The following is a 14,108-nucleotide window of genomic DNA, read 5'->3' on the forward strand; positions in this document are numbered from 1 at the left end:
TTGTAAAAGCATGGGGGAGAGTAAATGACCCAGGATGGACTCGATTTCTCACACTGCTGAACAGGAGCAGGAAATGTTAGTGGTGAGTGGAAAGCACATGGGATGCAATGTGCATAATTACTCTTGCAGTTAAATCTAATATAATAATAAAATGCACTAATAATAATAACAACAATAATTATTATTATAATCACAGCCCTAATCATAGCTGTAATGTTGTACTCTGTGTTATGTCAGATCTCTACATCTCTAGGCAAGGAGGGCTATATTTCAAGCATTGTGACACATCCCTCCTCTGACACACCAGCGTGCTCTGTCCAATAGGCAGCAACAAGCAGTTGCCACACACTTTCTCACGTGCTGTAGTACTGCTCCAGGAAGTTAGACACTGAAAGGGTTAACAAAGAGGAGGAGGATGCAAAATGGTTTGAAGTCAGTAATGTGTGTGTGAGAGAGGAAAGAGAAGCAAGGAAGAGCTGAGGAAGGAATGTCCTAACACGCGTGATGCTAGAGACAAAAAGGGAAGTGCTTGCAGCTCGAATTCAGCCCTTTTCCTGAATCTCTCTCCATCCTCGTCCTGCAACCTCTCCCTGCTGCTCCGGCCTTATTAGAGCTACATTATAGCTAAGTGGCTCTGCAGCTGCAGCAATCAGGCTGATCTCATCTCTTGAGTGCAGCAAGACTGAATTCAAATTCTAAATGTGTGAGAGTGAGTGAGGACTTTGTTGGGAACTCCTGCCAGAGAGAGAGAAGGGGACTAATAAAGTGAGCCATCGAGGGGAAACGCTAGGGCTCAGTGTGGTCCTGGAGGAGAGTGGCGAACCACAGAGGTAAGATGAGTCTAAACAACGGCCAAAGTCTGAATGTCGGCGGACAAGATTTCACCAAGAATGGAGGCAACAGCAGCCGAGCCCCTTGGGAAGATGCGAGGACAGTTTTGAGGCCCTCGACCCCCACCAGGAAACCTAAATCAGTGAGTATCTATACAGCCTTTTGTTTACAGTATCCATTTACACTTACAGAACGGGTACTATTAATTATACAACGCAAAAGGAGATTCTCCTTGCACATAATTCAAGTTAAAATTAAAGCGTGACAATTGTACTCTTATTTATCAGCCAAGGCAGATTCATGTTCACTATTCTTGCCTGTAGTGTCAAAGAGTTATGTCATCTTATGGATGACAAATGACAGAGTGCAGACACACAGAGCCACTCAACATTCTCAAAACCAGGGGGAGGGTTGAAACAGGTCTGCAATGCATCATTTATAGCTTTGGGTTAACTGAAAATAAAAGCACATAACAATGTAGTTCAGTGAAACAGGATAGTATAGGAGGCATGGCGTGGCTGTATTGTGTTGCCTGGAGACTGAGCGAGGTACAGATGGGTCTTGTTTCGGGTCAGTAAAGTGACCTCATTTGGACTTTTCTTCTGGAGGGGAAGAATCGAAATTTCACCCTGCCAGGTCGAAGTCATCAACGGTGATGACCTCAGCCTTAGCGCTAACCCTAATCTTTGCAATCATAATATACAGTTCTGTCTGTGAAGGTTCTCAGTCATCCAGGTCATCGTAGTCAAAGGAGCTTGCAAAGAAAAGCGTCTGGACTTCTTTAAGTTACTTGAAGACTCTGGCTGATTGGGACCCACACCCAGTTTCACACCTTGGCTCAGGCGATTAGAGGATCATCAGGGGGTGCTTTTGTCCCTCTGTGGGGGGTTACTCCCACAGGGTTTATATCTGGGACTCTCCACCATTTGACCTTAGAACTGAAGAAGCTTCTCGGATGAGAGGTGAAACGTCTTCAAGCAACTTAAAGAAGTCCAGACGCTTTTCTTTGCAAGCTCCTTTGAATATACAGTTCTGTTTTTTTTGCTTTCTTCCAAAACATAGATGAAGATTCAGAACTTACAGGGTTAAAAACTGAAACACCTAAAACTTAAAGCGCATTAAGAACACAAAGAATTGTCTAACCTGGGAATCTGACAGAAATATGTCCTGATTCGATTAATACTTTTTAAGTAGTCTGAATATTTTTCATCCTGTGGATTTCTTCGTGCTGTCAATTAAATAAAAGGGTGTGACAGCATATTTCTAAGTTTAGTGGACTCATAAACACCAAAGTATTTACACAAAAGGAAACCTTTCAGATTATGCAAGCAATTTAAACGCCTCAGCCTTTAAAGAGTTAACAGGTGTCAGCCCTTCTGGTGTTTGGACCTACACTATCAGGCTCTGAGGAAAGTATGTTATATCATGCTGTCACTTCTATTCTGTCACATCAGCTCACTCAGTTTATCTACTGTTGCATGCCAGGCAAGGTCAATAACATAAAGGTTTCATCAGGATCTTGTGCATGTTCTTATAAAATTATAATGTCCCTTGTGCCTACGTTCAAGAAAAAAAATACAGCTCTCTACCCAACTGGGTAACAATCTCAGCTCCTCTCATTCAGAATGCTCCTTTCATTCACGCTCCAGCCAAAGCCTGAAAATGCCATCACCATCGCCGTGTCATCTCGAGTCCTCTTCAACATGGAGAAGGAGCAGCAGATCTATGAACAGCAAGGCATGGAAGAGTACATCAAGTACCAAGTGGAGCACGAAACGGAGCCGTTCAGCCCCGGACCTGCTTTCTCCTTTGTTAAGGTCAGAGACTGGGAAGGCAAAGAGCTGGAGAAACAAGCACACACACACATGCACACTAACGCAGAGAGAGATTCACTGTTGTCAGTGTTAGGTCGTGTCTCCGGAGGCGGTGGATGAATACAAACCACAACCACAAACCCACTCAAACACATTCACACGTTTCCATCCCACTGCGGGGATACAGAATTACCCTGTTTGTATAACTGAAACCTGTCTGCTCGTGTTCCCAGGCTCTGGAGGCTGTGAACGCTAAACTGAGGGAGCTTTACCCAGAGAGCGAGGAGCTCTTTGATGTTGTGCTCATGACCAACAACCACGCAAATGTGGGCCTAAGACTCATCAATACCATTAATCACCACCGTGAGTTCCAGGGGCATCTGGGTGACATGTCCTTTTATCTGTTCTCTTCAGCAGTTGTCTTTTTAATTAGACCTTTAAAGGCGCAACATGTAGAATTTATATGTTGTTATGGCATTTTTTAAATTATTTGGTTACATAACCTTTCATTATACATAAAAAGTATTGGTCCACACCTTTTAATCTTTTAATTCAGGTGTTTTCAGTCCCATTGCCACAGGTGTTGTAAAATCAAGCACATAGCCACGCAGCCTGCCTTTACATTTGTGAAAGAATGGGTTGTTTTAAAGAGCTCAGTGAACTCGTGCGTGGTGCTGTAAGAGGATGCCACCATTGCAAGAAATCAGTTGATGAAATTTCTTAACTTTTAGATATTCCACCATCAACTGGAAATGGTATTATTACAAACCAGATGTTTTCAGGAACTGAGACACAAAGTAGCAGACCATGAAAAGCTACACAAGTGGATTCGCTGAGTGTTGAGGGGTATAACTGTGTAAAAGTCACCAGTTCTCTGCTGATTCTGCCAGAATTAAAACCTCCTCTGTCATTTTCAGCTTCATGCCATAAGCAGCTCCTGTACATGTATTCTAGTAGTCTTGTCCATATGTTGTACCTACAGAAAAAGACAAAAAAATAAAAAAAAATAAAATAAGAATATGGTATTAATAGATAAAATTCATTAGAAAGTATTCCATTACGTTGTTTCCCCTAAAAAAAATCTAAAAAAAGTCAAAATGCGTGTCAATTTATTAATTTTTAATCAAACATTTCATATTTTCAAGGTAAATGAGCAATTTAAAAACTCACTGTAATATCTTAAGAAAGTGGTGTAAATAAAGTAGAAATATGATTGTTGATAATTTCTACAGAGCAGTCATGAAAAAGCAAGCACAAACAGTTGATCAGCATTTTGGGAAAGATTAAGGTTTGCTTTTATGTAGATACAACATTTAATATACATCTGAAGCTCACAGGATTCAAACAATAGATAATACAGAAGAGCTGGACAGAGCCACCATAATATTACCTATTGGCATGTGTTTTGAGACCCTTACTAAAGTGTTACCTGTATCTAGTAGCTTGACCATATTTGGATGTGGGTAGAATGCTAATGAGCTTGTTAACTTAGCATTCTTAGCTTAGACAACATGTACTGTTTGAGGGCCATGCACAGATGCAGACTAATAAAATAACCGCTACAAACAATCAACATAGCGACCATCATATCACTTCCTGGTTTGTGATGCATCATTATAAAGCCTCAACTGGATCAATGCAGGGCGCAGATCTGACTGTGAAACTGCACACTTGCTGGCTAAAGAGTTGTGACTGACATTTCATTAGCTAATGATTTTGAGCATACCCTGGATAATCCTTCTTTCTGAAACACAGATTTAGCAAAAAAATAACAAAAACTGACTTTTTGTTTTATTCCACATGATTGTAACAAGTAACTGGAGCCACTGAGCCCTTAACAAATACACCCTTAAAATACATTTGAGAATTTTATGCCTAGCTCTTTATAAAAACTGAACTTTGAACTTTGGTATTGACTCATATTCTTCTCCAGCTGCTCTCCACAGCTGGCCGCCTCTGTTCCCACACTGTCAGTTATTTTATGACCCAAGTCCTTCCCAGGTCACACAGGCACACAAGTGTGCTCACAGACTCTCCTCAAGGCATTGCAGTATCCTCTGTTGACTAAATAAAAGGAAAAAGGACGGATAGAAAGAAAGAGAAGAGGAAAAGAACTGACTGTAATCTAAGAATCTCTTGTAATGTGAGGCTTCACTATTTAACCGAAGCCCCTTTTGTTTATTTCTTGGTTGAAGCGTGTCAATAGACTTCCACTCGGCTCAGTTTAAGGAGTCACTCGAGCCACACTGGATGAATAGAGACTAACAGTGGTTATAGTGGGATGTTTCTCATGATCCCAGTAACATAGTATGACCCCAATAATAAGTGGTGAGAGTTTGGGTCCTGGCTCTTTAGCACCCCATTACCATACTCACTTAAGAAAATCACAAAATCATGGCACTTTCCTTCTTTTCCCGGCTCTGCCTCCTCTGGATATTTTCTGCAACTAAATGTTAAGTAAAAGTGACCATTTTAATCATGTCCAGCTCCATTATTAAATTATTGGTTTTCATTAAAGTAGCATTGTTTGTATAATTAATGGAAACCCCTCACTTCTGCCCGCTTTAACAAATAGTCCAGGTTCCTGTGAAGTTGAATTCATAGCATTGTATTGGTGTCTGTTTGCATAGGTATTTGGTTATGCAGAGTTAAGGATTAAATATGCAACCTGCGCTACATCCATGCAATCCTTCAGAAGCTGACAACTAGTAAACCCACAAGGGTTACACTGTGCATCGATAGATTGTTGACTGATTAAAAGTTCAGTTGAACAGCCCGGTGGAGTTCACCATGATGGGAAAGAAGCAAGAAAAAATTACGAATAATAAAAAAGTAGCATAATAATCATAAACACTGACTACAGTGGGTAGTTTGATTGTTTTGCTAGTGTCCTGCAAAATGTCTTTTTGAAACACAATTATCTCCCCCTGGTGGCTTTTAAAAATAATGCAACTTTAAGGGACACACCTCTGGATATATTCCAGAGGAAGTACACACATATGTGTGTGTGTGTGTGTGTGTGTGTGTGTGTGTGCGTGTCCGTGTGTGAATTTATCATCTGTGATCAGTGTTACTGACTGCCTCCTTAGCTTTTGATTTCTCCTTTCTGCAGAGCTGTTTATTGAGCGCTTCTGTATGACTGGAGGAAACAGTCCCATAGGATACTTGAAGGCCTATCACACTAATCTTTACCTGTCTGCTGACCCTGTCAAGGTTCGTGAAGCTCTGGCAGAAGGTGAGTACACAGCCTGCTTCTATTACTGACTCCTAAACAAAGTCCCTTAAAAAATGAAAAAAAGTAAGTGCCAGTCTCTGTGGTGTGATAACACAGGTCTGCAAAAAACAGAAAAAAAGATTCAGCTGCATGGGATATTTTTGGTAAATTTGATGTTTTTTAGAGTTTTGAATCCATTTCCCTTCATCACATACAGTTTTTTCTTTTTTACAAAAACACAATTTTTCTGAAATTCCTTATTTTTCCCTATGAACAAAATAAACCTGTTGGGACACCAGTGTGCATGCATGAACCATGTATGCAGCCTGTTACAGTTAATATTCTCATGTCTGTAATATTTCTTGTCAATATTCTTGATATTTATAATTGTCTCACTCTCAGAACGGTTAAATTAATATAAGAAATCATTATTGGATATGTTTTTTTTTACTCAAGTATAGGATACCAGATTTCAGTTAAAAAGGGGAAATTTTCACTTAAATACACTAAAAACGTGAGTTTTGCAAGAAAAACCTGACAAGATGGAATTTAAATAATATTTTTCCCGGTTTCAATTGGTAAAAATCCATAAGAAACAGTAAAAAAAAAAAAGAAATCCTATGTAGTTTTTTGGTTGCAGACCTGTATAATCAGTGTCCATGTATACAGCTAATTTTCAAAGATAACCGCTGTCAAATATGTGACCCAGGTATAGCAGCAGCCATCATGTTTACTCCGGAGAAGATGAAGGAAGTGTCGGACACTCAGCTCCGTGTTGCCTTTGATGGAGATGCCGTCCTCTTCTCAGATGAGTCTGAGCGGATTTGCAAGGCCCATGGACTGGACAAGTTCTTTGAGCACGAGAAGGCGCATGAAAACAAGCCTCTAGACCATGTACAGTATACACAGCGAGACATTTTTCCATTGGAGAATGATAGGAAGGGACACCAAAAGTCAAATAACACTCTTATTTCTTATAGAATTACACCTACCTACAACAGCCACCCAAATTCCCAAAAAGTTGGAAAGCTGTGTAAAATGTAAATGAAAATCAAAATCTCCACATTGTTTCACCACTGAAAACATGCAATTTTTAAAGTGAGACATTTTACTTTTATGGAAAACAGCTTATTTTGAGTTAGATGGCAGTAACTTGTCTAAAAAAAGTTGTGAAGATGGCAAGAAAAGTCTAGAAAAGTGCGCAATGGACAAGGCTGAAAATCATTACAGGATATGAATGATCCTTAGGCAAGTGGCACTGCATTAAAAACAGACATGATTCTGTCATGAAAATCATTGCATGGGGTCAGGAATGCTTCCAGAAATCGCTGTCTGTGAACACAGCTCACCGTGTCATCCACAGAAAGCACACAAAGACGAAGCCATATGTGAACAGTGATCTCTAAACACCACTGTTCTGTGTACCGTGCATCATGAAATGAAAAACATGACAAGAATCTTACATCCAACAAGAATTGGACACCATTCCTCTTCCAAAAGCCCAGCGGCTGTTCTCCTCAGTTCTCAGATGTTTACAGATCGTTATTGAAAGAAGAAAGGATTTTGCGCAGTTGGGCCTGTCCCAGCTTGGATTTTTGTTTCTCAGTTTAAACATCTAATACAAAATATGGTTTTCAGAGATTTGCAAATCGTTGGATGTTCCTTCTTTTTGCTTACATTTTACACAGTGTAAAATTAAATCCGCTTGTAAAATCTACACATTGAGCTCAGTTGGCCTGAATTCAGTTGTAGTGTGTCTAACATGTAGTGAGTCACGTATACGTGCAGAAAGATTAACATTCATGAATCTGTTCTTCTTTCTGCAGGGGCCACTGAAGGGCTTCCTGGAGGTTTTAGGAAAGCTCCAGAAAAAGTTTTACGGCAAAGGTCAGCGGATGGACTGCCCCATCCGGACCTACCTCGTGACAGCTCGGAGTGCAGCCAGTTCTGGTACCAGAGCCCTAAAAACACTGCGCTCCTGGGGTCTGGAGATCGATGAAGCTCTCTTTCTTGCCGGCGCGCCCAAAGGCCCAATGCTGGAGAAGATCAGGCCACATATCTTCTTCGATGACCAAATGTTTCACGTGGAGGGGGCAGCAGAAATGGGAACAGTGGCATGCCACGTGCCATATGGGATCGCTCAGAGAGTAGTAAAAAAGGGAACAAAGGACAAAGAGACTCCTAATGCATCCAAATAGCTGAGGTATCACTGTGCAGGAGCACAGCATACAGGGGCATTTACCTTCGGCTTTCATGATTTTACTACTGGAAGAAGTACGCTGTCCTGGATTAACAGTGCAGTTAGTTAATGCAATATCATAGAATTAAAAATATATATGTTAATATTTATCAAAACATTTATTTTTCGCTAACACGTGATTATTGTTATCAGTAAATAAAAAAATTACAGGTTGTATCAAATGGCTTTATTAATTAATCTTATTGATTTATATTAAGATATCAAACAGACATGTTTGATATGTTTATCAAACATGTTCATCAAACAGGGGGCGGCATCAGGGGCATGGGCAAATGTTTATGTTGCCAGGATATAAAAAAATCTTAACTATATAACAGGGATTGCTGTTGAAAATGCTGTTAACATTTTTTTTTAATAAAACATAATAAAACACAGAATTTATTGACAGAATAAAGAATGAACTTTCCACAAAGGGATTCTAGTCAACATGAATTCATCATCAGCTCATTCTGTTCTACTAAATCTGAATAAATGATTCAGGCACCATTATTACAAGTCATTAGTTATAAAACCCTTAATCATGAAGATTTCCTATTATAACCTGGTGCTTAAAGTGGTATTTTAATTTAACATTTATTCTTGGTGATTCATTTTCTCTACCAAACAGATATTTATTTTCTTTACTGCTATATGTTTAACTGACATATCTTATAAAAGAGAAAAAGCGATTTCAAAGTATTAGAAATACTCATACAACTCTAAAGGATAAATTTAATAGAATCTATAATTATCTCTAAATAATAATATTTAGACTCCAGGATACTAAAGAAACATGAAGGATACATTTTTGTTTTGTGGATTTGTGTGATTCATTCACTTTAATTCTTGTCTTCATCTCTGAGTTTTGCAAGCTGGTGCCTTCTGTTGTCTTCTGTTGTTTTATGATGTATGCGTTTATGTGACTTTTGCATGTTGGTGGTATATATGCTGTATATGTAGGTTATATGAATGTACCTTAAGATTTAATATTTTTGAAAATATGTACGTTACTTTTTATTTATTTAATGTTTCTCCTTGTTCACGATGACAGAGAGAAGTCTAAATATATTCAGCATTTACTAATAGTTACCATGTGCAGTTTTAATTTCTACTGCTTCCTCCTGAAGTGCCGAAAGTTCAGTGTCCCAAATTTTTATTTGTCTGCCTGTCTGTCTTTTTTGTCATGAAGTTGTGTTGATGCTGTTGCACTTTATCATTCTGTGAATGAATGTAAAGAAAGTTGGTGTTGAATGAGACCAATGTTGCTGTCCGATGTGAAATCTGGTTAAGAGTGGGACAAATGTGTAGCTGTTTTTCTGTTTCAAAATGGAAGTAAAAACCCTGGAAAAATAATCGGATCACTGTTTTCCTGTCTTTTACCATTGTTGGGCTGTGAAGGTCCAAAATTGTACTTATGATTTGGGGTTAAAGTAAGATTTTACACGTGGGAAAAGAGAATAGAAATAGAATAGAGAATAGAAAAGAAGAAATAGAAAGAAATAAGAAATAAATGCACTTTAGAACAACACGCAGCAACACTACACATGAGCGGGAGGAGGGAGGTATGGGGTCTTCACACACCCCCGCCAACGGGGCGGGGGGGCTGGGAGGAGATGTTGGCTGTCCGATTGGCCTCCCTGCTGCTGCAGAGCCTGGGACGGTCTGCTTGCCTCCACCCCGGGGGGAAGGGTAACATCTCTTGGGTCTGGGTTCTGTTTCCCCCTCTGGGGGCCAGGGTACCTGGACCCGAGGTATAGAGTATGTTTGGGGAGTGTGATTGTGTGTACATGTCCATTTATGTCAATCCTTACGTTGGGTGAGTGCTGAGTGTTTGTATATGTGTGCATGAGGGTGGGAATGCATGTTTGTGTCTGTGTGTGCCTGTTTGTCTGTGTCTATATGTCAGGTCGGGTCTTAGACTCCACCTCTCTGGGAACTCCCAGGCCCTCCAAGGCCTATCTCCCCTCACCACACTCCCTGCCGGTGACTGATGCCCTCAGGGGTCGGGGCGTGGTGGTTCTTGGTGTCCGGGGCTGGGCACTCAGGTATGTACCAGCTCGCTCCCGGTGGCTACCTGGCGGGGCCTGGCGACTGTTGCTCGGTCAGGCCTCCTCTGGGGTGTGAGGGGCCCTCGGGCCTCCGGGCCTGCGGCTCGGTTCACTCTGGCACAGCTGGCTGCCGGCAGAGCCGGCAGGCACGCCGGTGCAGCCCCCTCTAAAGGAAAGCTAAGGCTGCCTATAGGAGGAGGATTGAAGATCACTTTGCTGACAACGACCCCAGAAAAATGTGGCAGGGGATCAATCACATTACCAACTACAGAAGCAATAACCAGGCAACGTCTAGGACTGATGCCTCACTGGCTGAGGATCTAAACCGTTTCTTCGCCCGCTTTGAGACGACCAAGCCCTCAGCTGCCACACCACTTCCACCCGCCCCCAGCACTGGCACACTAACACTTAGGGAGCACCAAGTGAGGTGTGTTCTAAGGTCAGTGAATCCCAGGAAGGCGGCAGGTCCTGATGGAATACATGGAAAGGTTCTCAGAGCATGTGCTGACGATCTGACCGGAGTCTTCACTAAAATCTTCAACCTTTCCTTGTCATCAAACACTGTCCCGCCCTGCCTCAAAACCTCCACCATCATCCCCATCGCCAAGAAGACAGCTGTGGCCAGCCCAAATGACTACAGGCCTGTTGCACTTACGCCTGTAGTGATGAAGTGCTTTGAGAGACTGGTCTGTCAGCACATCAGGGCCGGTCTGCCTCCCACTCTGGACCCCCACCAATTTGCCTACAGGACAAATCGTTCCACCGAGGACGCTATCACCATAGCGCTCCACACTGCGCTGAGTCACCTGGAGCACTGAGGAAGCTATGTGAGAATGCTCTTTCTGGACTTCAGCTCAGCATTCAATCATATCATCCCGGAGATCCTGGTCCAGAAACTGTCTCACCTGGGACTCTCCACCCCCATCTGCTTCTGGATCAAGGACTTCCTGACAAATAGACCACAGTCTGTCAGACTCGGCCCCCACCGGTCCAGCACCATCACACTCAGCACCGGGTCTCCACAAGGATGTGTTTTGAGTCCCCTCCTGTTTACGCTCTACACATCCGACTGCTCCCCTACCCATCTCTCAAACACCATCATAAAGTTCGCGGATGACACCACAGTGGTTGGACTCATCTCAAGGGGGGATGAGTCGGACTACAGAGATGAGGTCAACAGACTGACTGAGTGGTGTTCAGTTAACAACCTCCAACTGAACACCACGAAAACTAAAGAACTTATCTTGGACTTCAGGAAGGGCAGAGCAGACCCGGCCCCACTTTACATTCACGGGAGCTGTGTGGAGAGGGTACACTCCATGAGGTTTCTGGGCGTGCAGATATCTGATGACCTCTCCTGGACTGCAAATACTACAGCGGTGGTTAAAAAGGCCCAGCAGCGTCTCCACTTTCTGAGAGTGCTCAGGAGGAACAACCTGGAGGAGAGGCTGCTGGTGACATTTTACAGAGCCACCATAGAGAGCATCCTAACGTACGGCATAACAACATGGTATGCAGGGTGCTCAGCTGCAGACAGGAAAGTACTGCAGAGGGTCATCAACACAGCCCAGAAGATCACTGGCTGCTCTCTGCCCAGCCTGGAGGTCACTGCAAACTCTCGGTACCTCAGCAGAGCTGGCAATATCATCAAGGACCACTCTCACCCCAGCAACCAACTGTTTGAACTATTACCGTCAGGCCGACGGTACAGGTCACATAAAACCAGGACAAACAGATTCAGGGATAGCTTCTTTCCCAGAGCTATCACCGTAGTAAATAAGCACAAAAACAATTGAACCTATTCCATACCGTCACTGTCATTATATTATGCTGCTATTCATACTGTCATTATATTATGCTGCTATCCTGTATATATTGTACATACTATTGTTTGAGTACTTACGATTGTTTTTTTTGTACTTTTTATATTTTACATTTATATTTATTATTGAAACTTGCACCAAGGGAGTGGCACTCCAATTTCGTTGTACTCTGTACAATGACAATAAAGGCTATTCTATTCTATTCTATTCTATTCTATTCTCTAGCTTCTGCTCGATGGCTACTGGGTGACGCCTCGTCTGGGGATCCTCAGCCCTTCCCATGAGGGTGGCACGGATGCCCCTCCGGTGGTCCTCCTTGGGCTCTCGCACTCTGGGGCCTCTGGATGTCTGGGGCCTGGATCTGCTCCATGCCTGCTTCATGCCCTGGGGGACGGGGCTATGGCTCCCTACATCCTCTTGCAGACCATTATATGTGGAAACCATTTGAATACAAGCACGCTGATCCACACAGGTGTGCACATGGGTGTTCACTGTTCGTAGACTTAAATTACACCTTTCTTGGCTGCTACTTCAAAGCACATTGTGCGCTGTCTGTCCTGCGTGCTGCACAACAACATTGAATATTTAGTATTTACTGCTGTTTACACTTAGCTAGATTAATGCGATGGTGTTGTGTTTAGTATGTTGCTTTGTTTTTTTTTTTTGCTTGTTTTCTCTTCTTTTTCTCTCAACAGCTGATCCAGGAGATTCTCCCCCCTCCCCCTTTCTTACTGTCCCTCTCCCCTTCTGTTTTTCTTTTCTTTCCTCTTTCTTTCTCCCTTTCCTATCCCTCACTCATGTCTGTCCCGTCTGTAACATCTGAAAATAAAATATAATAAACAATAAAAACAAAGATCGATCAAATGGACCAATACGGCAATGCCACGATGATCCATTTGGCAAAGTAAATCCATTGGGTATCCTGGTCTTCAGACAACAATTCTGACGGCTAATGAACCAAATGGGACAGGCAAAAAAAAAGAAAAAAAAGAAAAGAAATAAAGATAAAATTCAGATCCAAATCTTGTGTAAAAACCCTTTCACATTGAGTTCATGACATTTGTCTTTTATTTGTTAGTTGTTTTTCTGACTCACCTGTTTTAATGTGGCTGTTGACCAAAACCATGTAATTTTGCAGGATGAATTTACTACTTTTATTTTTTCAACTCCAATTTGGCTTTCCCAATTTTCTTTGGTTGAATAAAAAGTTCGGACCAAGTAGATGGTTTGGCAACTAGTGTGCTCCACTAATAAGCTCCACTAAGATTTTCTTTGTATACAGGCTGTGATGAGCTCACATGTGCTACTACAGCTGCTCCTCTAAGGTTTACTGCTCTTTGTGGATTTAGACAGCAGAATTTAGTAGGATATAAGCAGATGTTACATGATGTATCATGGATGATTTACAGTCTGTGCAATATCACTGAATTTCTTTCCAATCTGATACCAAATCAAATTCAGGGTGTTATTGACAATACTAAAACATAATGTGGTTGTAAAATCAAAACAAAAAGTAGTGTACTTAGTATACTTTCATAATGAATACAAGACATCAGACTATTTGTTCTTTAATTAAGAATTCATGCAATAAATAAAAAAATACTTTGAATATACTGTGACTTTGTAATGATACCTAGCCTATATAATCCAGTTTAAATGTTCTGCAACTTTGCCTGACAAAATCTAGGCCAATTGAATTGATGTGAGTTGATCTTAGGGACATACATATTACTCAAAGCTAAACTCATACAGCTAATTATTGTAGCATGTATTTATTTCATTACTTATTTCATAATCATATTTATTCATGTAAATTTGAACAAATGGGATTCTGTAAATCCCTGTCCTTTTAACACAGACACAAAAACCTAAGCCTAGACATAACTCACTTTCCAAAATTCATTAACAGTGCTACATATCACCAACAGCTCCACCTTTTCTCTCTCTGTACCTGGATCTGCCTGCAGCACCAAAGGACTGTGCAAGCAACATGTGTCTCACCCTGGCAGCAAATGTCCATCTCCTCCTCTTCATTTCACCTCATCATGAACTCGTCATCATTGGGGTGGCTGTGGCTCAAGGGGAGCAGGTCACAGGTGATATTTGTTGAGCTGTTTGAAACACTGAATTTGAAATTCT

The 14,108-nt window shown here is 41.5% G+C and overlaps 1 protein-coding gene across 1 annotated transcript; it reads left to right on the forward strand.

Annotated features, from left to right (window-relative positions):
- On the forward strand, nt 1-9,451 carry LOC146552698 (cytosolic 5'-nucleotidase 1A-like). The gene is made up of 7 exons (XM_085257625.1): nt 1-82; nt 238-973; nt 2,481-2,648; nt 2,879-3,008; nt 5,758-5,880; nt 6,569-6,753; nt 7,686-9,451. Exons 2-7 carry the CDS (start codon nt 836-838, stop codon nt 8,055-8,057), a joined length of 1,116 nt encoding a protein of 371 aa, XP_085113751.1. The 5' UTR covers nt 1-82; nt 238-835; the 3' UTR covers nt 8,058-9,451.
- The last annotated feature ends 4,657 nt before the right edge of the window (nt 9,452-14,108 follow it).

This window comes from Mchenga conophoros, linkage group LG19 (assembly GCF_057382185.1).
Source record: "Mchenga conophoros isolate Kocher_MC1m ecotype Shallow Benthic linkage group LG19, M_conophoros_male_GT1.1, whole genome shotgun sequence".
Classification (NCBI taxonomy): Eukaryota; Metazoa; Chordata; class Actinopteri; order Cichliformes; family Cichlidae; genus Mchenga; species Mchenga conophoros.